The sequence below is a fragment of the Pediculus humanus genome, genomic scaffold, assembly GCF_000006295.1.
Source record: "Pediculus humanus corporis 1103172108311 genomic scaffold, whole genome shotgun sequence".
Taxonomy (NCBI): Eukaryota; Metazoa; Arthropoda; class Insecta; order Psocodea; family Pediculidae; genus Pediculus; species Pediculus humanus.
The window spans coordinates 78,419-101,655 of NW_002987880.1; the positions used below are offsets into that span (position 1 = coordinate 78,419).

The 23,237-nt window shown below is 26.9% G+C and overlaps 6 protein-coding genes across 6 annotated transcripts; 3 read left to right on the plus strand and 3 right to left on the minus strand.

Annotated features, from left to right (window-relative positions):
- Positions 1 to 1,747: 1,747 nt before the first annotated feature.
- Phum_PHUM588590 (uncharacterized protein) lies at positions 1,748 to 3,372 on the plus strand (the record flags this gene model as incomplete). The annotated part of the gene is made up of 3 exons (XM_002432455.1): positions 1,748 to 1,933; positions 2,996 to 3,061; positions 3,199 to 3,372. The coding sequence occupies 3 exons, from the start codon at positions 1,748 to 1,750 to the stop codon at positions 3,370 to 3,372; spliced, it is 426 nt and encodes a 141-aa protein (XP_002432500.1).
- Positions 3,373 to 5,334: 1,962 nt separating this feature from the next.
- On the minus strand, positions 5,335 to 8,145 carry Phum_PHUM588600 (synaptotagmin-10, putative; the record flags this gene model as incomplete). Its single annotated transcript, XM_002432456.1, has 7 exons — positions 5,335 to 5,354; positions 5,479 to 5,657; positions 5,742 to 5,913; positions 5,978 to 6,101; positions 6,181 to 6,349; positions 7,427 to 7,713; positions 7,789 to 8,145. 7 exons carry the CDS (start codon positions 8,143 to 8,145, stop codon positions 5,335 to 5,337), a joined length of 1,308 nt encoding a protein of 435 aa, XP_002432501.1.
- Positions 8,146 to 11,051: 2,906 nt separating this feature from the next.
- Phum_PHUM588610 (membrane-associated protein Hem, putative) lies at positions 11,052 to 14,537 on the plus strand (the record flags this gene model as incomplete). Its single annotated transcript, XM_002432457.1, has 2 exons — positions 11,052 to 13,943; positions 14,067 to 14,537. The coding sequence occupies 2 exons, from the start codon at positions 11,052 to 11,054 to the stop codon at positions 14,535 to 14,537; spliced, it is 3,363 nt and encodes a 1,120-aa protein (XP_002432502.1).
- Positions 14,538 to 16,623: 2,086 nt separating this feature from the next.
- On the minus strand, positions 16,624 to 18,159 carry Phum_PHUM588620 (arsenite inducuble RNA associated protein aip-1, putative; the record flags this gene model as incomplete). The annotated part of the gene is made up of 5 exons (XM_002432458.1): positions 16,624 to 16,758; positions 16,867 to 16,939; positions 17,215 to 17,357; positions 17,787 to 17,970; positions 18,062 to 18,159. 5 exons carry the CDS (start codon positions 18,157 to 18,159, stop codon positions 16,624 to 16,626), a joined length of 633 nt encoding a protein of 210 aa, XP_002432503.1.
- Positions 18,160 to 18,595: 436 nt separating this feature from the next.
- On the plus strand, positions 18,596 to 19,467 carry Phum_PHUM588630 (mitochondrial inner membrane protease subunit, putative; the record flags this gene model as incomplete). The annotated part of the gene is made up of 3 exons (XM_002432459.1): positions 18,596 to 18,715; positions 18,951 to 19,148; positions 19,300 to 19,467. The coding sequence occupies 3 exons, from the start codon at positions 18,596 to 18,598 to the stop codon at positions 19,465 to 19,467; spliced, it is 486 nt and encodes a 161-aa protein (XP_002432504.1).
- Positions 19,468 to 19,874: 407 nt separating this feature from the next.
- Positions 19,875 to 22,600, minus strand: Phum_PHUM588640 (cytochrome P450, putative; the record flags this gene model as incomplete). The annotated part of the gene is made up of 8 exons (XM_002432460.1): positions 19,875 to 19,982; positions 20,450 to 20,801; positions 20,927 to 21,096; positions 21,180 to 21,345; positions 21,430 to 21,625; positions 21,706 to 21,899; positions 22,005 to 22,251; positions 22,420 to 22,600. 8 exons carry the CDS (start codon positions 22,598 to 22,600, stop codon positions 19,875 to 19,877), a joined length of 1,614 nt encoding a protein of 537 aa, XP_002432505.1.
- Between the last annotated feature and the right edge of the window lie 637 nt (positions 22,601 to 23,237).

The following is a 23,237-nucleotide window of genomic DNA, read 5'->3' on the forward strand; positions in this document are numbered from 1 at the left end:
AAAAAAAAAAAAAAAAAAACTTTTTGCCTAAATTAAAAATAATAGTTTTTTTAATACTAATAATAATAATAGTAAAATTCATAATCGAATATCGATATCTCGATATCGATGCGCATAGTAGAAATATTAAAAAAAAAAAAAATGTTTGGTTTCTCCTGAGCAATTTAACGCTTGTTAGGCATTCGTTGACCCTATTTTATGAATAATTTTTTTTTTTTTTTTTAGGCTGAAAAGAAACTGAATGAAGCAATATTTTAAATAGAAATCACCGCGAGCGTTTGTTATCGTGGATTATTATTATTATTATTATTAAAAGCGTACAGAAATTTTTTTTTTTTTATGCTTTCATTAGTAAAAGTCACTTTAAAAAAATTTATTTTCTTTTTTTTTTATATATATATTAAATGCTTTGTAAATTTGTGTGTTGAATAAGGAAAACGTGATTTTAAAAAAATTAAAAATTGGCAAAAAAAAATTTTTTTTAATCAATACATACAAACTGCATACAAACGACATATTTTTCTCTCTCTCTCTCTCTCTTTATATATATTTGTGTATCACACACACACACACACACACACACACACACACACACACACACACACACACACACACACAAGGCGCGAATATTGCTGGCGTGTAAATTATTTTGTCATCAAATAATTATTTTTTTCTAGGTCAAATTTTCTTTTTGTTATTTAATTATCTTTAGAAAGTTTATTTCAAAAAGAAAAGAAAAAAAAAGTTACCACGAATGTCATAAGTATAATGATAAATCTGTTTCGTTCTTTTTTAATGACTTTATATAATTTTATAATACTCATTATGAATTAATAAAAATTAATTTTTTCAAATATTTTTACGCATTTATATAAATATATATTACAATTGCTGCTGCTGCTGCTGCTACTAGTAGTACAAAACTACCACGTATCTTATTTATATGTCACTAATGCAGTGTAAAAGTGTTTTGAAATTAATTTAATATAATTTGATAAAAAATAAAATTTTTTTCTTCTTCTTCTTCTTCTTATTTTACTAAAATGAATATGAATAAATTTTTTTTTTTTTTTCTTAAAGGTCAAAAACTCAAGATGTGATTCTCATCAACTTTCAAAATATTTAAGCGACCTCGACCTTTTTTCCTTCTCTCTCTCTCTCTATCTCATAACCAACTTAAACACAAAAACTTGTGATGATGTTTGATTGTTGCGATTTTGACATTTTCAATTTACGTTTTATTCAGAAATTTTTTCATTTTTTTTTTTTTTTACGTAGGCAAAAATAGTAGGTATTCATCGTTAAAAAAAAAAAAAAAATTTCTTTCCTCCTTCCTCTTTAGGTTTTTTTTTTTTTTCTAGAAATTTAAATTCATGAAGTCTTGTTGTTGTTTTTATATAGACATAATTAATAAATTTCATGATGATAATATGAACGATTTATATATATTTACTATTTATTATTAATATTTTTGTAAATAGGGTTTTTCAAACGACGTTAAGTCTGAAATCTTTGTTTTTTTTTTTTTTTTTTTTTTTTAAATCACATTTGCGCATATCCCGATCGATCAATTATCGAAATTTTATTATTATTATTATTATTAATATTTGTGATTTTATTTTTAAAAAAAGAAAAAATGTTTTAATTTAAATTTTAATCAAATTTTAATTTTAAAAAAAAAATTATTTACTTATTACAGAGTTTTAAGGACAAAGATGCTGGAAAAGTGGTCGTTTATACGACAACGATGGGAATCGTTCGCGAAACTTATCACAAATGTTTAAAAGTTAAACAAATATTGAAAACTCTTATGATAAAATTCGAAGAACGAGATGTTTTCATGTCTGCCGAAGCTCAGGAAGAAATAAGATCAAGAATGAAATGCGATGCTATTTTGGTACCGCAGGTTTTTGTCGAGGGTCAGCACATTGGGGTAAAGAAAAAAAAAATTTTTTTGTTTGTTTGTTTGTTTTTTTGTTTGTATGCATAACATGCGGTGATTTATCAATCAAAATTACACGCGCTATTTTTTTTTTTTTTGTTCTGTCATTGAAAACCCTTTAACAATGGATGTTGTTTACTTTTAGTGTTTTTTTTGTCACATAATCAATATGTCCTTGTATTTTACATTTATTTGGTCGTCTTTGATCTATTTTGATTTTTATTGTTTGTGCTTCCATACTTTTTTTTCTTCCTTATCATTATTATGATTACCGTGTTTTTTTCAAAAATCATTTTTGTATCGTTACAAATCTCATAAGTCACAATGAAATTTAATAAAAAAAGATGACAACATTCGATGATGTTTTTTTCGGTGTAAATAATTAATGTTTTTGGATAAGATAAACTACCAAATTTATTTATTTATTTATTTATTTTTTTGAATTATCATTCATTTATGACGAAAAAAAAAAAAAAAATTTAATTCAATAATTAACACAATAAGATGATGTAAATAATAGAGAAAACTAAGTAAGCAATAGAAATTTACATTCGATTGTGTTAGCGTTTTTTTTTTTTTTTTTTATTAAAATAAATAAATAAATGAATGAATGAATGAAAAAAAAAAATATGTTTTCATGACAATCAATGAATATGGCTGACGAAAGAAAATTTATCATAGATATTTATTTATTTATTTTTTTAAAAAAATAATTTAGGAAAAGATTTAAGGAAAAGGCGTCATCGTAATCGGTAGTCCACGATAAATAAATAACTTTTAATCATTCAAATTATCGTTTCATTTAAGATCAACCGCATGTACCCATATGTTAAATAATAATAATAATAAACTTTTAATGAAGCAATACTTTCGCGATTATGCCAACTTTTTTTTTTTTTTACCAATAACTATTATCCCTGTGTTACGAACAGATGCATGTGTGTTTATAAAAAAAAATAACAATTTACCTTAATCGCGACACATCATTTCCTTCACAAAATAAAAAAAAAAAATTTTTAATTAAATAGTTTTTCATTTCGTTTCTCTTTGTAGGATGCTGAAACCATTGAAAGATTAAACGAAATCGGAGAATTGAGGACCATTTTGAAACCTTACAAGGTAAATAATATTTTTACTCTTCATAATTGTATCAATGAGTGTTTAACATATTGTGTCTGGTTTTTCGTTTGTATAAAAAGAAAAATATTTGCAAAATGATAAGGTTTAATTAATAAAAAATTTTTTCTGTATTTTAGTGCCTAGAATCTTGTTTAACATGCAAGGTTTGTGGCGGTTATCGTCTTCTTCCTTGTAGTTTTTGTAAAGGAAGTAAGAAATCCATGCATAGAAATCACTTCACAGCCGAATTCGTGTCTCTAAAATGCATGAATTGCGATCAGGTTGGACTAGTCAAATGTCACGCTTGTTAAAACCTGAATAATGCTCAAAATAAATAAGTATATATTTATATATTTTTGTACATTGTTTTGTATTTAAATTTAAAGAGAGTCTAACAAATATATTTATGTATTATTTGAAAGCACGCGTGTGCTCTCATAGGTTTACATATAAAAATTAATATATGTGTTACTGTTATTATTTTATCAAAATTAAGTTTAATAATTTTCAAATAAATTTTTTTTTTTTTTGTTTAGTTCGTTTATTATTTATTTTTTTAAAAAAACGATTATTTTGTTACCATATAAAATAATAATTTTTTTGTTGTTGAGTCTTCACACGACAATTCCTCATTCGTTGATAATAAAACCAAAAATAATATAGAATTTTACAATTGGAAACTGATGATTGATGCCGATTTTTCTCATCGCCATTCGATATAAACCTCTCTTAATATAGAATAATCAAAGTCCGAATATGATTTCGATAACAGGAGGGCTCGCGTTTACATACGATTGAGAAAAAATCGAAGAATTTATTTAAAAAAATTTTTTTTTTTTTTTTGTATTTCAGGTTTGATTAAAGTAAAAAAAAAAGAAGTGAATTAATTACTTAAAAAGAGAAAAAAAAAACAATGAAGGAAAAATAAAATTGCGTAAATCTTTTGATTCATAATCAAAGGAAAAAAAAAAAATGTACGAATTCTCACGTGTCGAAATCAATAATGAAAAAAATAATATATATAATTCACACATTTATTTTAATTATTATCGTGTTTTAGGTAAAAAAAAAAAAATTAGAATAACAATTAATTTAAAATAATTCTTTTATTATTGTTATTACTGAAACAAATGACAACAAAATAATTATTATTATTTGAGAATTTTTTTAAATTTAGGAAATACATAGAATGATGATGGATTTGCATCATCCGTTTTTTTTTTACGTATGTTTAATATTGATGATTACAAATCGATACTAATAATATATATATATATATATATTTTTTATATATGAAAAAATAAAATTTTATTTAAAAAACATTAAAAACGTTTTCGTTGAAAATTAATTAATTAACACATTTTAACGAATAATATATATATATTTATTACATGAAAACAATTAGAATTAAAAAACAATGGATTTTTAAATTAAAACATTTAATAATAATAATAATACATAAATATAAATGTAAGAGTCTGTGTGTGTGTGTGTGTGTGTACGTAAAAAGATATGATCGATCAATGATAAAATATTACATTTGGATTAATTAATTTTTTTTTATTTAATTGATTTGGCAGAATTTAATTACAAAAAAAGTAAGTAAGTAAGTAGTAAGGCCCTTGAAATATTTTATATATAAATAAAAAAATAAAATTTTTTTAAAATTAACTTTATTCATGATTTTTATCTGATAATTATACACGCGTTTTTTGAGTAAAATATCAGAGATAATAATTATTTTTGAGCTAGTTTTATTATATATATAGTTTATACAAAATCCGTTGAGAAATAAAGTAAAAAAAAGATTTTTTTTTTTTTTTGTATCGAAATATTCATTTAAATAATTCGTTATAAATCATTCGAAAATCAGTCTTTCGATCTTGACAATTTCGGAAAAAAAAAAATTGTATATATTATAAATTTTTTTTTCAGTGAAAAAAAAAACAAGTGGAAATTACACAACGATGTTTATAAACGAAATAAATAACGGTATTTTATTGATTTTTTTTTTTTTTTTATTGTCGATTACTAATAGACGATATTTTTTTTTTTCGACAACGCAATATTATATAATATATATATTATAAATAGACAAAAATTCGTTTTTTAAGTACATACATATACATATATAGCGAAATTTATTTTGAGCGAATAAATAAATATAAATAACAACAGTTTTCTCTCTCTCTACAATAGATTACTAATAATCATTTTTACTTTTAAAAAAAAAAATATATATATATATATATATAAATCGTAGAAAAAGTTTTTTAAATGTTGAGCAAGTTTTCTTCGATTTTTCTTTTCTTTTTTTTTTTTTTCTTTTCGGGTAAAGAAAAGAGAAACAATGAGTTAAAAGTCGTCATTTTAAATTATTTATAAATGTATTTATCCGATATTTATGCAGCTCAAACTTATCGGATGATGATTTCTTGAAACGTAGGATGCCTGTCCGGGTAAACTTTCTAGTAACGGATACCATTGAGCAACGGGCTTCCTCGGATTGTCCAACATTTCGAGCCAATGATCTCGACCTATACCTATAAAGTTATTTCCGATTCCGATACATCCAAGAAGTTCGTTGACTCCGATACTGGAATTATTATTTTTATTATTATTTTTAAAAAAAAGTTTCAAAATAATAATTTTTTTTTTTTTTTTATTGAATACTACTAACATGTCGTGATCTACGACGTTAACTATGAGGGAAACATCTTCGACATTTTCTGCCGGAACGTCAAACATCAAAGCTTCATTATATATAGGAAAAAGAGTCGATTTTTTAACCGTTGTTTTTTTCTTTTTTATTCTTTTACCCTCGCACATAAGGTAAACTTTGACGTAGGGATCTGAAAAAAAAAAAATTTTTTTTACGTAGGATATAAAAAAAAAAAAAAGAAATTTTTAACTCACCTGATTTACCATTAATTATGTCTTTTGCTTTTAAATTTCGAGCTTTTATAACGGTGAGAGTTAATCGTCCAGCTCTCGGAAGATAGCATAAGCTTAACATTAATTCTCCTAAACGTTTTTTCTCCTTAAATTATAAATTAATTTAAAAAATAATTTTAATAACGCACAGAGAGAAGAGTAAAAATATGCAAATAAATAAATACCATAGGAGAACTCAAAATATTCATTGTATATTCAATTTCCTGATGTAAATCTGATGCATCTAAAAGACCTTTGAGAACGACTTGACCGATCAAATCATGCCTGCTAAATCTATCAAAATCATAAACGGAAAATTGCAAATATCTTTTTTGAAGATCATCGTAGCTGACGCTGAAACAATAAATAATAAAATTTTCATGTATTAAAACAAACAAACAACAACAAAAAAATCATTTTGTACATTAAAAACTACCTCATCCCTAATGAAAGCGGAAAAAAAACAACTGAAATCCAGGAATTCGGATATTAAAATTCTTGGTATGTGAAAAGGAAAAACGGAAATGATTTCATTTGTCGTGAGGGCAATTCACCGACCGGAAACGTTATGTAAAAGCATACTCTCGTAGAGTATGCGGAAAAGGTTTTTACAATAATTAATTGTTTAAATAAAAAAATTTTCTTTTAAAATGACACAAATGACATTAAAAACAAAACCCGGTTGAATCGATTAAAAAATTTAGAATGGTTTCTGAACTCTGACACAAGTGTGTGAGAGAGAGAGAGAGAGACTCTTGTACATTTTCTTTTATGAAAGTGAAAACAGTAATTTTAAATAATATAATTAGTGCAAGATTGTAAATGTTGAAAATGAGAAAAAAATAATATAAATAAAAGAGATAAGGTGTTAAAATTAATAAATTGAAACGGATGATGCCAAGCATTAAAGAACCATACTCTAAAAAAAAGAAAAATTAATTTCAGGGATTAATCATCAATTTGAAAAAAATTGAAATTAAAATTTTAACCGAAAACAATACCGTTTGATTTTTTTCTACAATAATTATAAAACAAGGATCAGGGCCGAACAATTAAATTGTTTAATTGAATGAATAAAAACAAATAAATATCAAACAATAAAATATGTGTATCGTTTGCGTGAAAATCCTATCACATAAGAGTGAGTTGATCTGTTTAAATTTCCTGTTCTCGTGTTTTTTTAAAAATTTAACTCTTAAAAAAAAATTCAAATAAATAAACATATATGGTTGTAAAATTTTTTAAATATAATTTTTATAAATCGATTCGGGATCGATAAAAAAACGACGGGTAAACGAAATAAAAAAAAAATTTACTATTATTACTACTACTACTACTACTTACTTTCGTTGTATCGTTTGCAAATAATGTAATAATGATATTATTATAATTAAAGGAACGTATAAAATATTTAATTTAAAATCATCTAACCTGAATATGAACGTTTCGTTGAAAACTGGATTCAAATTTTTTCTGTGAACTTTTGTTTGAAATTTTTTTTTCCTATCCGGAAGAAGATAAACTTTTACATAAGGATCACTGCTTCCTGTTACATCTTTTATGGGTAAATCCCTGGCTTCTAAAACTTTCACCACTAGACCTTCTATTTCGGAGTCGTATCTGAGTGCAAGATGTAATTTTCCACAATATTCTAAATCTGCAGTTGCATTCGAGTCCACAGAATTTGTTCTCTCTTTTTCTGACACGTAAAGCTCCGGCTAAATGAAATAAAAAAAAAAAAGGCTAATAAGTAATATTAATAATAATAATATTAATAAATTTCACGGTCAAACCTTTATGAGACCCAAATTGGAATCGGTTCTTTCTTCGAATTTACATATGCTGAATTGTATGCAGGGAACGTCGAAACGTTGGCTTAACTGCCTTTGAAAAGTCTGGAGTCTCACGGGCACCGTGGGAAGCGTGGTCTGCCTTAAAACTCTTTTACATTCTTTTTCTTGCACGAGTTGATGCTGTGTCGGAAGGCTTTGAAGATCGGGAAGGGAATGAGAGATTCGTATCGATGTTTGCCTCGTTGAAAAGACTCCAGAACTCGCCGATCGCGTTTCTCTTTTTATTATAGCCGCTCTTATCCAGCCCCAAGCAGCCGAACATTGGTAACTCACGGCTGCCAATATGACGAGAGCCATCAAAGCAATGAAACACCCTTCGATAGTGTTTTGAAAATAACTCTCTGTTCTCTTATCTTAAACGAAATTCAATGAGAGTGATTATATGTTAAAAAAATTTTTTAACAATGAATTCACAATAGAAAAAAAAAAATAACAACAAAAACAATTCATAAATGATTAAAATATATTTAATTTTGATTAAAATTTCAATTTATTTGGTTTTTTTATTTAGTTTCTTTGAGTAAAAAAAAAAAAAAAAATTCATTTCTTAAATCTTTTTTTAGGTAAAATAAAATTAATTATAATGATTAAAAAAAAAAAACAGGCAGTCGTCGTTCATTAGTTATGTTAATTTTTTTTTTTGTGAATGTCTCTTAAATGTAATTTATATAAACAAAAAAATAAATAAATAAATAAGTATTTCAATAGTTAATATGCACATATTTACTCCGAGACACGTTGAGCGGCCATTAAATAATAATATTGTACATGTCACACATGATTGTTAACCTGTTACGTCGGATAAAAAAAAAAAAAAAAAAAAAAAAAAAAAAAAACCTTTTTCCCCTTTAAAAACGTTAGTTTAATTAGAAAAGTCGTTAAATTTTTTTTTTTTTATTATTTTTATCTTATTAAATTATTCATACTTTTGATGAAAAAAAAAATTACTATATGAACAATTTATTTTATTTTTTTAATTTATTTTAATTAATAAATTGACTTTAAATTTAAATTTATAATCATCAGTTGTTATTTTAAAAGGGGGAAAAAAAAAAAAAAAAAACAAACTGCTATTCAATAATGATAGTAAAAAAATATATTTAATATTTAATTTTATTTATAACATCACCATTCATATTTTTATTTAATTTATACTCTTAAAATTTTCACGGATAATAATTTTTATTTTTAAAAAAAAAATCAATCAAATCAAGCCAAATGAAAAAAGTAATTTTTTTTTTTTTCTTTAAATTCTAAAAATTAAAAAAAATATTTTCTCTCAATAAAAAAAAAGAAGAAAAATACAGTAATTTAATTGTTTTCGTTTTAAAAGAAAAAAAAGAAACCACGCACACACGCATAAATAAATAAATAAAATTAATTAATGTTTTACCTGATTGCAAAATGTTGATCGAATAATTAAATTCCTCGTGTACGGCCGACGTCACCGCGTTACGCACAACTCCCATGTTGAGGGCTTTCTCCAGTCGTACTAACCTCTCGCATGACTCCTGGAACAGGACAGGTCCAGAAAAGCACACGAGATAGAAGCTGGGTTGTTGCGCTCTTTGTTGTACCTCCCCTGACCTTTTTTCGGATACGTTCGGCTTTTATTTTTCTGTAGGCCTCATTTCAATCAATTTTTTCCTTTTTTTTCTCCCCCCCTCCCCTTTTTTATTAGTTTTAAATTATTTACACGTGCCCAAACACTCGCATATTTACACCCCCCCCCCATAATTATATAAAATTAAATATTGATGAAAAAAATTATTATTATTATTATTATTACTTATCATGACAACTTTGTATTATTTAAATTTTTCCTTTTTGATATTGAACTGTTTCTACTGAATTTTGTTGTATTAGTCACTGAAATTTAACAGAAAAAAAAAAGAAATTTTATAAATTTTATATATATATATATATATATAATTTTAAGTAAGAAATAAATAAATAAAAAAAAAGACTTGAAATTCAGGGCTGTTTTGCTATCACTTGTTGAATAGTTACACCTGTTAAAATTATTTATATCTTAAAAAGTTTTCATTTAAATTTTTTTAAAAAAAAAAGTTTATTCTAACTTTTTATTTATATTTCTTTTCTTTTTTTTTTTTTTACTATTGTTAAATATTACTATTGTTTTGTGTTTTTTTTTTTTTTAAACTTGAAAATTTAAATTTATCATCATTATTTTACATTGTATATACATATATATATATATATATATATATATATATATATATATATATATATATATATATATATATACATATATATCTGAGGTACAATTTTAATAATGACGAAAAACTTATTGTCATAAAAAATTATTATTGAAATTAAATAAGAAAAAAATTCACGAGTTTGAAATATTTTTCCATAGATCTGATAAAAAAAGATTCAACACCTTTTTCTGATTATATCTGGCGAAAAGATGTTGCCGTGGAAACCATGTTCTCTCTGACGTCATCAGCATCGGCAGGAAAAATCTAGGTCCCGATTGTGATACGGCATCCTGAAAATAAAAATTTTTTTTTTTTAAATGGATATTTTCTTACGCAAGCTTCACACGTACATACGCACGAGCACGCACGTACGCATGCACGTACACACACACACACTCGTATATATATATAAATATATATATTTAATTGTTAAAGAATATGCAATTTATATTAATGTAATTTTAATTTTATCGCACATGTGTGTATACGCATATATATTTTTAATAAATGATTCATAAATTGACTCGGTTCGAAATAATTTTTTTTTGTTAAATGCAAAATAAATTACGAAAAAAAAAGAGTATGTATATTTATTTACTTATCCGTTAGTTTTGTATAAATGAAAATAGTTCAGCTCAACTTTTAAAATTTTTAATATGTAAAAAAACGTTAGGAAACATTAATCTTGAAATAAAATGATTAAAATCAAGTGATTAACAGTTGAAAGTTTGTATAATTCATTTTAAATTGATAAACGAGGGAAAAACGTATTTAGCGTAATGGCCGCACTGTTTTAATACAGTGTTACCAACTCAAAATTGTTAAGTTTTTACAGTTGGTTGTCAGTAGTATTATTATTTAGAGTGATTTAAACGAGAGAGGTGGGGTTTTAAATGCTGGTAACGTTTAATATAAAATTAAAATTTGTGTTAATTAAATGGTAACATAGTAGATCGGTTTCTTTCGCATTTTGCTTTGAGCATGGCTAGGCAAGTACATCCATCGCAGCAAAAACTCGCTGAAAAATTATCCATCCTCCACGACCGCGGACTGGGAATGCTCACTCGCATTTATAACATAAAGAAAGCTTGTGGAGATGCAAAGTCGAAACCGACATTTCTATCTGATAAAACTCTTGAATCATCTATAAAATATATAGTGCGGAGATTTCCGAACATCGACGTGAAAGGATTGACTGTGATTTCGTCTATACAAAATGATATAATAAAATCACTGTCTCTTTATTACTACACTTTCGTCGATTTACTAGATTTTAAAGATCACGTTTGCGAATTGCTGACCGCAATGGATGCTTGCCAAGTGCACCTAAATATAAACCTAAATTTTGAATTGACAAAAGCTTATTTAGATTTGGTGACAATGTATGTGACTCTCATGATTTTATTATCCAGGGTCGAAGATAGAAAAGCTGTTTTAGGTTTGTTCAATGCTGCTCACGAAATGATTCATCACCAAAAAGACCAGAGTTTTCCCAGGTTGGGAGAAATGATAATAGACTATGATCCGCCTTTGAAAAAACTATCAGAAGAATTTGTTCCTCATTCTAAATTATTGTTCACAGCATTGATGTCTTTGAAAAATGTTTATTTGAGTAGGAATTTGTCTGCAGATAAATGGAGATCAGATCAAAAATTAAGTATCGTTGCAAATCCCAATCAATTATTAAAACCATCTCAAACTGATACAATGTCTTGCGAATATTTGTCTATGGAAAGTATTGAAAAATGGATTGTTTTCGGATTCATGCTCGTTCATCAATCTTTGTCTCAGGATGGACCAAGTAAATTATGGACAGGGGCTCTTGAATCGAATTGGGTAATAACTTTATTCAGAGATGAAGTTTTATATATACATTCTTATATTCAAAGCTTTTTCGATGGTATTAAAGGCTATGGGAAAAGGATATCGGAGGTGAAGGATTGTTACAATCAAGCAGTTCAGAAGGCAGGCTACAATCACAGAGAGAGACGTAAATTTTTAAGGACTACCCTAAAAGAACTGGGATTGATTTTAACTGATCAACCTGGGCTCCTTGGGCCTAAAGCATTATTGATTTTTATAGGCTTGTGCTTTGCCAGAGATGAAGTGTACTGGCTCCTGAGACACAATGACAATCCACCCCTTCAGAAAGGTAAAGGTAAAACAACAGAGGATCTCGTCGATCGTCAGTTGCCGGAATTGCTCTTTCACATGGAAGAATTAAGAGTGCTCGTGAGAAAGTACAGCCAGGTGATGCAGAGATATTATGTTCAGTATTTGGCAGGATTCGACGCCATCACGTTAAACCAAAAAATTCAAAATTTAAAATTTTGCCCCGAGGAAGAGTACGTGATTATTTCTTCCTTGTGTAACGCCATTGCCAATCTTTCCGTGAAACAAGTTGAAGACAATGAAATTTTCAATTTCGAAGGTTTGAGATTGGATTGGTTTAGATTGCAAGCATACACGTCGGTTGCAAAATCTCAATTGGTGCTCTCTGAAAATCCAGATTTGGCATCTTTGCTAGACCAAACGTTGTTTCACATCAAAATGGTCGATTACCTCGATGAAATGCTGGTCGAGACCTCCGATCTATCGATATTTTGTTTCTACAGTAAAATATTTGAAGATCAATTTCACATGTGTTTAGAATTTCCGGCTCAAAATCGTTATATAATCGCGTTTCCCCTCATCTGTGGACATTTTCAAAGTTGCACGCATGATTTGTGCCCTGAGGAAAGGCACCACATCAGGGAAAGGAGCCTTTCCGTCGTGAACATGTTTTTAGACGAAATGGCCAAAGAAGCGAAAAACATAATAACGACGATTTGCGATGAACAATGCACCATGAGTGATAAACTTTTGCCCAAACATTGCGCTTTGTTAATATCACAAGTTGTGAATAGGAAAAAAAAAGATAAGAGCAAGAAAAACGCTCCCGAAATCGTGAGGCCGGGAACTGAAAGTTTCAGAAAAACCAGAGAGGATTTGACCACGATGGATAAGCTTCACATGGCTCTGACCGAACTTTGCTTTGCCATCAATTACTGCGCGAGCATAAACGTTTGGGAATATACTTTTGCTCCTAGGGAATACCTTCATCAGCACCTTGAAACCAGGTTTTCGAGGTCTCTCGTCGGAATGGTTATGTTTAACGTCGACACAAGCGAAATAGCAAAACCCTCGGAACTCCTCGTCAGCGTTCAAGCTTACATGAACGTTCTGCAAACGGTCGAAAACTACGTTCACATTGATATAACGAGAGTGTTTAACTCGGCTTTGCTTCAGCAAACTCATCAAAACGACAGTCACGGTGAAAAAACAATTGCAGCCTTGTACACTCAGTGGTATTCGGAGGTTCTCCTCAGAAGAGTAAGCGCCGGAAGCATTTGCTTTTCTCGTAATCAAAGAGCGTTTGTTTGTTTAACACCAGAAGGCGCGATACCGTTCAATGCAGAAGAATTTTCCGATATAAATGAACTTCGTGCATTGGCAGAATTGATCGGGCCATACGGAATGAAACTTCTCAATGAGACTCTCATGTGGCACATAGCTAGTCAAGTTCAAGAATTGAAAAAACTTGTCGCCGAAAATAAGGATGTTTTAATGAAACTACGAACAAACTTTGATAAACCTGAAGTGATGAAAGAGCAATTTAGACATTTGAAACACGTGGATAACGTTCTTCAAAGGATGACCATTGTCGGAGTGATACTTAGTTTTCGACAGTTGGCCCAAGAAGCATTGGTCGATGTTTTGGAAGAGAGAATTCCATTTTTACTTAGTTCCGTGCTGGACTTTCGTCATCATTCTCCCAGCGGGGATCCGTTGGTAGTTAACGAAATGGCTTCCGCTGCTGGCCTTCCCTGCAAAGTAATTATTCAAGTCTTTACGATTTCAAAATTTTTCAAAGGAGGCGAGGTCGATGGTATTTCGGGCATCGGGCTATTGTAATGCTTTGTTAATGCATTTTTTTTTCTTGTTCTTGTTTTTCAGGTTGACCCAACATTAGCTGCCGCTCTTCGAAATCACAAAAGCGAAACGGACGAAGATGAACACCTTTTGGCTTGTCTTCTCATGGTTTTCGTAGCGGTTTCCATTCCGAAATTGGCCAGAAACGAAAATTCCATTTATAGAGCGGAGCTGGAAGGTCACGCGAACAATATACACTGCATAGCGACCGCCGTGAATAATATGTTCGGTGCTCTTTTTGCGATTACCTCTCAGCAAGACATCGAAGATCGAATGAAAGAGTTTTTGGCTTTGGCATCGTCTAGTTTACTACGATTGGGCCAAGAGGCCGACAGGGAGGCAACAAAAAATCGTGAGTCCGTATATCTTTTGTTGGATCAAATAGTTCAGGAATCACCATTCCTTACAATGGACCTTTTAGAATCATGTTTTCCTTATGCTTTAATTAGAAACGCTTATCATGCTGTTTATAAACAGGAACACTCGCAGTGTTAAAACACTGATGTTGAAAAATCAAGTCTGAGTTAGAGTAAAAATATTAATAAGACTGCATTTATTGCGTTTTTCCCCTCCCCCTCTCCCAGTTTTTTTCAGTTTTCTTTTTTAAAGTAAAAATATTGATTTTAATTTTAATGTTACAATTTTTTTTAATTTTTCAATAATTTAATGAAAACTCGAAAACTTAAAAAAATAAAATATGAATAATACTTTTATAGTAACTTTTTAATATTGTATAAAGTTTCATTTATTTTGTAAAAAAAAAATGTCATCATAACGGAAGATATTAATTAAAACGTCCGATTAGTGTTTTGCCATTCGGAGTTCAATTATTATTATTAGACGATTTTTTTATTATGACAAAGTATTTTTATACATTTAACATTTTGGCAATTGGTATCGAAAGGTTTAAATTATAATAAATAATTTATAGTGCATTTAATTAAAAAAAAAAAAAAAAATAAATGTAAATGAAATGTATGTATATGTGGATAAGGACGTTGATTTATTTTTTTTCTTCATTTAAAGAAAAAAGGATTTATCTTATGATTTTATTCGTCGATTTTTAAAAAATTTTCAAAAAATGAAATATTTATTTTATTTATTATTATTATTATTATAAGTATAATCAAATTTAATCACTTGATTTTATTTTTGAAATGCAAGAACTTTTTATTAACACATTTTATCTATCCTAAGCTTAGAAAGAAAAATTTTTAATTATTAAAAATTATAAATATTTAATTATTTAGTAAAATGATAGTTTTTAATATTTATTAAAAATAATAATAATAATAGAAATAATAAATTTTTTATGTTAAGTCAAATTCAAAAGTTTTTTTTTTTTTTTGCTTTTTGAAAAATACGTATTTTATAAATAAATTTGTCAATTTTCTTTATTTTCTTTCGTCGTGGAGTCCTTTAAAAGTTCACGATATACGTAAACCGGACTGATAATTCGGGAGGAGGGGAGGGGGAAGGAAAAAACAAAAAAATTACTCGATTACTGATAATAAAAATTTATTTATTTTTTTTTAATTTTCAAATTTTACCCTGTCGCAAATAATATTGCTGTGACGTCATATTACATTATTGAATTATAAAAATTAATTTTTTAGGTTTTTTTTTCATATAAAAAAAAAGAAAACAATATATAAAAATAATTTTTTTTATTTTTTAAAAAAATATAATATTTAAATACAATTTTTTATTTCGTACTAAACTAAAAGTTTTAAACTAACTATATATTACATTTTCTTTTTTTTTTCATAGAATTCAATGAAATTCAAGTAAATATAAAATTTGAAATTAATAATTTAAATATTTTACGTGAAAATAATTTTTAAATACATAATATAATTATAAAAAAAAAAAAAATACGTTTTTCGAGTTTAAAAAAAAAAAATTTTTTAATAAAATAAAAATAAATAATTTTTTAAAAAATAATATTCTAATGACGTAAAAATAATATCGTTAACAAAATTGATTTTGATACCGAAATTTTAATAGAATCAAACAATAATTTTGCTCAATTTTTTTTTTTGTATTTTGAATTGAAAAAAAAAGGAAAAAAATGTGTTTCTGAATGTTTAAAAAAGTGAAAAAGTAATATTTATTTGAATTTTTGTAAAATTAACTAATATATGTAATGGAATGGTGTATATAAGGTAAATATTATTAAACTTTGATTCACGTTTTATAACGTTATATAAAATTCGCTTAAATAAAATAATTATTTAACAAATATATATATATAATAAAAATAAAAAAAAACGATTTTCAAATATTCGCATAGGAGAGGAGGAGAGGATGATGGTATAGTGGTGTGATAGCCAGTGAATTCCCGTGTGAAAAACATTTCAATCAACAGTTGCTCCGGTGAGAAACAAATAAACGTGAATCGTTACGACCGACAAGATGGATCAAGAAACAAAAAAATTCAAATTTCCAACATGAAGAATATATGGGTAAGTGATAATAATTCAATTCCGGTAATCGTAAGAAAAAAAAACCGACAACGATGCATGGTTGGTAAGGTTTAAAATTAAATAACAATATTGATTATAATTCTCTCTTATATCGATTAGAATACTTGACACCTTTGTAAATTAGAAGAATTAACAGAAGAATCCGATGGATTTCTTCTATTTGAATCGTAAAAAATTTCACTGTCTTTTAATGATTTATCTAAAGCTGCGGCAAAAGCTTCGTCTTCTGACTGAAAAATTCAAATAATCATATTAAAAATGATGCTCATAGAAACAAATAAAATTTTTTTTTTTTTTTTTTTTAGAATAACAAAACTATCGAAAGTAATTAATCTTACCCGTGAGCCATTGATCTTTTTAATAAAAGACGAATTATTTTCTGATATTTTTTTCCGGGTTGAATTATCAGAACTGCAAAATATTTAATGAATAAAATAATACTATTAATTAATTATTAAATAAAAAAGTTTTGGTTGCTTTAAATATTTTTTTCTTTAAATTAAAAATAAATAAAAAATATTACTTTTGTTCAATTAATGAAAAAAATTTCATATTTTTCTTATTTATAAAATTAAATAATTTTCTGAACAAACAAAATTAAAAATTAAAATTGCAGTTATTAATTGTCATGAATAAATATAAAAAATTTTTAACCTTAATTTTATTTGTATGATAGGTATACTTACATTGAGCTAGACTTTTGAGTACGACATGAATGAAGATCTGGAAATCTATGAATGAGGCAATAATTTTTGTTACACTGCTTACATATAACTGGAATCATTTCCTTAACTTTGCACCCTGTTGCACTACATCTGTTTCCATTTAACTACAAATAAGGTATGTTTTTGTATTTATTAAAAAAATAAAAAAAATTTTAACCTAATTTTAATAATTAAATCAATTTCTATTCATTCTTTATTTAATCAATGAAATAATTAAAAATGTTTAAATTTTACTAAATGTTTTAATGAATTCTTATGCTTAACTTTACATTCTTTAAAAAATTAAAAAAAATTATGCAATAATTATGTATGCTTTAAACTCTATTTTGTGGATAAAATTATAATAAATAGGACAGCAAAATTGTTTTCAATTGTTCAGATATCCATTTAAATTTTTTACATTAGTCAAACATAATATTAATAAAGAAATAATATATATATATATATATATTGGCTGCTTTGATTACTTTTGAATTCAAAGAGTTGCAGATATTATTCATCAGTTTTAAGTAAAAATATTAATAATAACTCACTTTTTTGCAGGTTTTCTTAGAATTTTCTCCACAATTGTTATCAATATGCTCTGACACTGCCACATCGGGCTCCTGATTTCTACGAATGGGTACAGGCAATTCACAAAGGGGACACAAAGGTACGTAAACATTTTTTTTGTAGACACTTGAACATTTGTGTTTCTCATAATTCATGTGGTGAGAGCTGAAAGTAACAAGAAACAATAATTATAATCGCCACCATCATATATTAATTTCTTTTACACTTTCAATATTAATTTTAATTACGAATTTACCAAAAAATTTTACTACAGGCATCGCATTTAAAAGGCAAAAAGTCTAATCTGTTACAACTTGTTTCATTACAGTGCTCTCCTATTTCAGGCAATTCCATTGTGAAATTTTTAAAAAAATTTGTCTAAAAAAAACTTTGATGAAAGTAGATAATATGATGTATTAAAATAATTTTTTTTTTTTTTTTACACTTTAAACATGCACGGAATATAAATGAACACTAAATAAATTTAAAAAGGCCAAATGATTACTTATAAAAACCTACGCGAAACACTAATGATAACGCAACATTATGCAAAACTAAATTACAAGCAATTATTGTTCTACGTACAGCAGAAATGCCATCTTAACGTATTTGTCGCCATTCTCAAGATCCGTTTAAATTTGTCGATTTGATTGTGTGTGTGTGTGTATATGTGTGCGTGCGTGCGTGCGTGCGTCTATAATGTAAGATAGATAACTTTTTTTTTTGTCATTTATTTAGAATTTTGTTACAACAACACTTTGACCCATAATTACATTAAAAGATATTTTTAATGAACAGAATAACAAATGTTCGAACTTATGCAGCCAAGGTAGCACGTTTGTTCGGGTACGCAGTGTACTGGAATTGCGTTGCCCATTGCGTCCTGGAATACATAGGGGATTTTGTAATAGTAAATATTTTCTTAGTATTTTATTTTTTTAATTTTTTTTTTTTTTTATTACGTTGTCATATCATTCAATTCTGAAAAATTTAACATTCGTATTCAGATAAAATTATGTTTCTCATGTTTGCTTTTTTTTTTTTGACTATATTAGTTTATTATTGTATTATTTGGTTGAAATTTTTTTTTAACAATTCTGCAGTCCAGAATTAAATTTTTTTTTTTTTTTTTTTTTTGTTATAAGTGCGTAGGTCCATCTATGGAGCCAACAATTTATTCAGAAAATGTAGTATTTACGGAACATTTAAGTGCACATCGCCAAAAAATTAAAAGGGGTGACATTGTCATTACAAAAAGCCCATGTAATCCAAAGCATTACATTTGTAAGAGAGTGATTGGTATTCCCGGAGACAAAGTTTGCCACAAGTTTTTTTCATCATATGTAAATTATTTTTTTTTGTTTGAGACATATTTTTTTGCAAATTAAAATTGAGTCACATATCATTCATAAAATATGTCATGATTTTCTACTCTAAGAATTATGCAGTTGAAATACCAATCAATATTGAGTTTTATTTTAATTTGCTTTTTAGGTTCCTAAAGGACATGTGTGGTTAGAAGGTGATAATAAATATAATTCATCAGATTCTAGAAATTATGGGCCTGTGCCACAGGGACTCATTAAAGGAAGGGTAGTATGTAGAATTTGGCCGCTAGACAACATTAAAATGTTAACAAGGCCAACAAAAACTAGTTATTGAAGATTAATTTTTTGATTTACACAGAAAAACCCTGTCAATGATGGGTTGTTAGGAAAATGTTAAAAACAAAAAGTCATTTTAATGATTGTCTTATAATAAGTAAAATAATTGATTAACTGAATAAATTAATATTTAATTTAAATTTAAATTTTGAAAGGTAATAATTATAGATCCCCATTTTATGATTATTATTCTTTTTTTTTTTTTTAAATAAATTATTTATCAAATAATGATAAATTAATAAATATAATTATAGATCATTTGCAATGACTCTGATAGTGTGGAAAATTGAAAACTAGTTCAGCAAGAGAGCAGTCTTGATTTATTTATTATATTTTTTGCATTTGAAAATTTCAAAATGAATGCATTCTATGATTTGTTTATTCACATTGGTGTTTTAAATATTTTCAGCGATCTATGAGCTTAAACTTTAGTGGACCATTTGGAATATACATTGTATCAATATGATATTTTAAATCTCCATAATGATATTCAATTTTAAATGATTTAATCATCTGTAAAGATAAAAATGGAAAAAAAATTTTAAGTCAGTCTTTTAGTGATGATGCAGTTCTAATTAAAATGATATGTTACACGATTCAAATACGGATGATAGGAAAAACTTGGTTATATTATTCGCATATAAAAACAACCAATATTTTTTTTTAATAATCATGAATTCCAGTGATTTCTCTTAAAGTGTCGTATTTATGCAAATAATGCAATGGTATGTAGTGATGTAGCAAGATACAAATTAATGTATCCGGCAGTCAATGATTTCTAATATTTTCCAATATTAAAAAAAAAAAAAAAAAAAATTTTTTTACATTAAAATAAAAAAAAATAGTGGAAATAAGATGGTAGCTGCTACGATGGGGAAAATAAAATGGTGCTTTGTTTCGTATTCTGTTTGGTGTAAATGTTGCATAAAAAATGAATGATAGATTTTTTTTTTTTTTTTGTTTTGCTACCTCATAATTACCTTTGCTATTACTGTTTGGATTTCTAGCTCGGCAAATCTTCTTCCCAGACACATTCTTCTTCCGTAGCCAAAAGGCAATGAAGCAAACGGGTGAACTGAATTTTTATCAAATTCACATGGTGCATTGGTATTTTCATTGTTAAAAGACTTGACGAAATCTTGTTTTTCTTCATTTGTCGTATTTTTTAACCACCGCTCTGGTAAAAATTCGGATGATCTTTTAAAATATTTTTCAGAATTGCTAATTGCATAATGTTGAAATACAACTTGGACACCTTCGGGTATCTGATATCCACTGATTACATTGTTTCTTGTCATACATCTTCCATTACCTATGACTACTGGATACATTCTATTAGTAAAAAAAAAAAAGAAATACTAAAATTTAGACTTTGGTTTCTGAAATCCGGCAGAAAAACAAAAAAAAAAAATAAAGAAAGGAACAAAGAAAAACTTTTAAATAATCTCAAAATTAACCTTAAAGTCTCCTTTATAACGGATTTTAGGTAAATCATATTTTCTAATTTCTGAACTGTTAGTTTGTCATTCTCCGAAGGTAACACGGTTTTTACTTCTTTATAAAGATTTTCTTGTACTTTCGGATGTTTGGCCAGCTGATACATGATAGAGGCCACGGCACTTGACGTCTGGAAAAATCAATTTAAATGAATTATGCCAACGGAACTTTATTTTTAATTATATTTAAAAATTTTTTGTTAGGGTAACTTACTGTATCTATTCCTACTAAAAACATGTCTAGCGCTAAAATTGATGCTATCTTTGGGTCATTATTCATTGCGAGGATTCTTTGAAGTAAAGATGCGTTGTTATCAATATTGTTAATATTTTTATCATTCAAATTTTCTATGGCGGCATTTATATGCTTCATAGCTATACTAAATTCAAAAAAAATTAAAAAAGAATAAAAATAACTCTCCTTTATGAACCGTGTTTTTTTTTTTTTAAGAGTAAAGTCTTACTTTGTTATCGTATCTAACGAGTGTATATACTGTTTCCAAGTAGGTGTGTTAAACACCCTCCAAAAAGGTACTTTTAATTCTAGAATTGGAACTTTTTCAAAAAAACTAACAACTGCATTTATCAATATTTGGGTTTCAGGATTCGGAGGTTCGTCCAAACATCCCAGATTCACATCCAAAGCTATTTTAGCCAAAGCTGAAGTCAGGAATATTGTTTAATACCTTATTGTATTATACACTGATTTTATACGATTATTATGACAATCAATGACTTACATTCTAATGACCATTTATGAATTTCATTTAAATAATTAAAAGGTACTTCTGACAAGTTATTTCTAAGCCTTTTACTTTTTTCAACAAAAACATCGGCTGTTTCTTCTATAGTTTTTGCATAGAGCTTAGCTGTTTGAGGTTGGAGCATTGGTTTTTGAACTCTTGTTCGAAAATCATACCAGTCTTTTCCGTGTCTAGAAATTATTAAAAGGTTGTTGTTTTTTTTTTTTTTGACAAAGAAACATATTAAAGGTAGAAACTTAAATGCAAAATAATGAAAAAAAAAAAAAAAAGCTTACACAGCAATAACTCCAGCTGAATTCCCGAAAAAATCTTTCCGAAGAACATGTTTGTAATAATTAAGGGAAGGCATAGATGGCCGATAAGGCATAAGTTCCTCATTTCTAAAAACTTTTTCGATTTCATCAGCATCATAAAGAAAAACCATATCTGGTCGACCCAAAAGCCCTTCTATTTTTACAATGGGCCCATATTTTTTATATAATTTAAGAGTCAATTGATCGATAGAACGAATTTTATAATCACCTATAAAAAAATAAATTACATATCTCCTCGTATCAAAATATAATTCTCGTCTAGTATAAAAGAAAAAGTTCGAACATTTGAAATAAAAATTTTAACTGATTTCAAATTTTTTTACGGGGGGAAATAAGTTGAGAAATGAGAGAAAATAAAAAAAATATATTTATTCACCTATAAATGGTATAAATCTCCAAGTGTTTCCAACAAATGGCAAGGGTTTAGGTCCTGGAATTTCAGAATAAGGTTTTGCTTGCTTCCACGATGAATTATTAATTTCACTTAAATCGCGAGATTTTATAATATTTCGCTTTGTCAGTGATTTCAATTTTTCAATCTTTGACACATTAGACATTTTCAAATATTTTTTCGTGAATGAAACATAAATAAAATTATTCTCCCTGAAAAATTAAATAAGAAAAGAAATAAAATTTCATTGCATATACCATATTGTATTTTTTTTTATTTGCCAAGTTTGTAATTTTATTTGACTCACCTAAGAAACGGGTCCGTCCGAAGTTTAAAATACAATTTAGTATAAACCTAATTATTATTATTATTATTATTTTTTAAATTTCAATTAATAACAATTCATTTTGAACTTTAAAAAAAAAAAAAAAAGAAGAAATAATTTTTTAACTAAGCGTACATACACGGTATTTGACAACACGACTCGTTTTGATCAATGTGAAAGTAAAAAAGAAATTAAAGTGAAAGTACTCTTTTAAAAGAAGAACGTCAAGGTAAACTTGACGTCACGAAGTTCTATGCTAAATAATTAAAATGGTGGCAAAACATCTTTCAAGATGGTTGATAACCGTTAATCGCCATTATTATTATTATTTTTTTTTTTTCTCGGAAAAATAAAAAAAATTTAATTTTATTAAATCGCAAATTTTTTTTTTTTTTTGTTTTTAAATAGTGAAAGCATGAATTTATAAATATATTTATATTAATATTAATTATTATTAATAATAAGTTCTTGTAGGGTA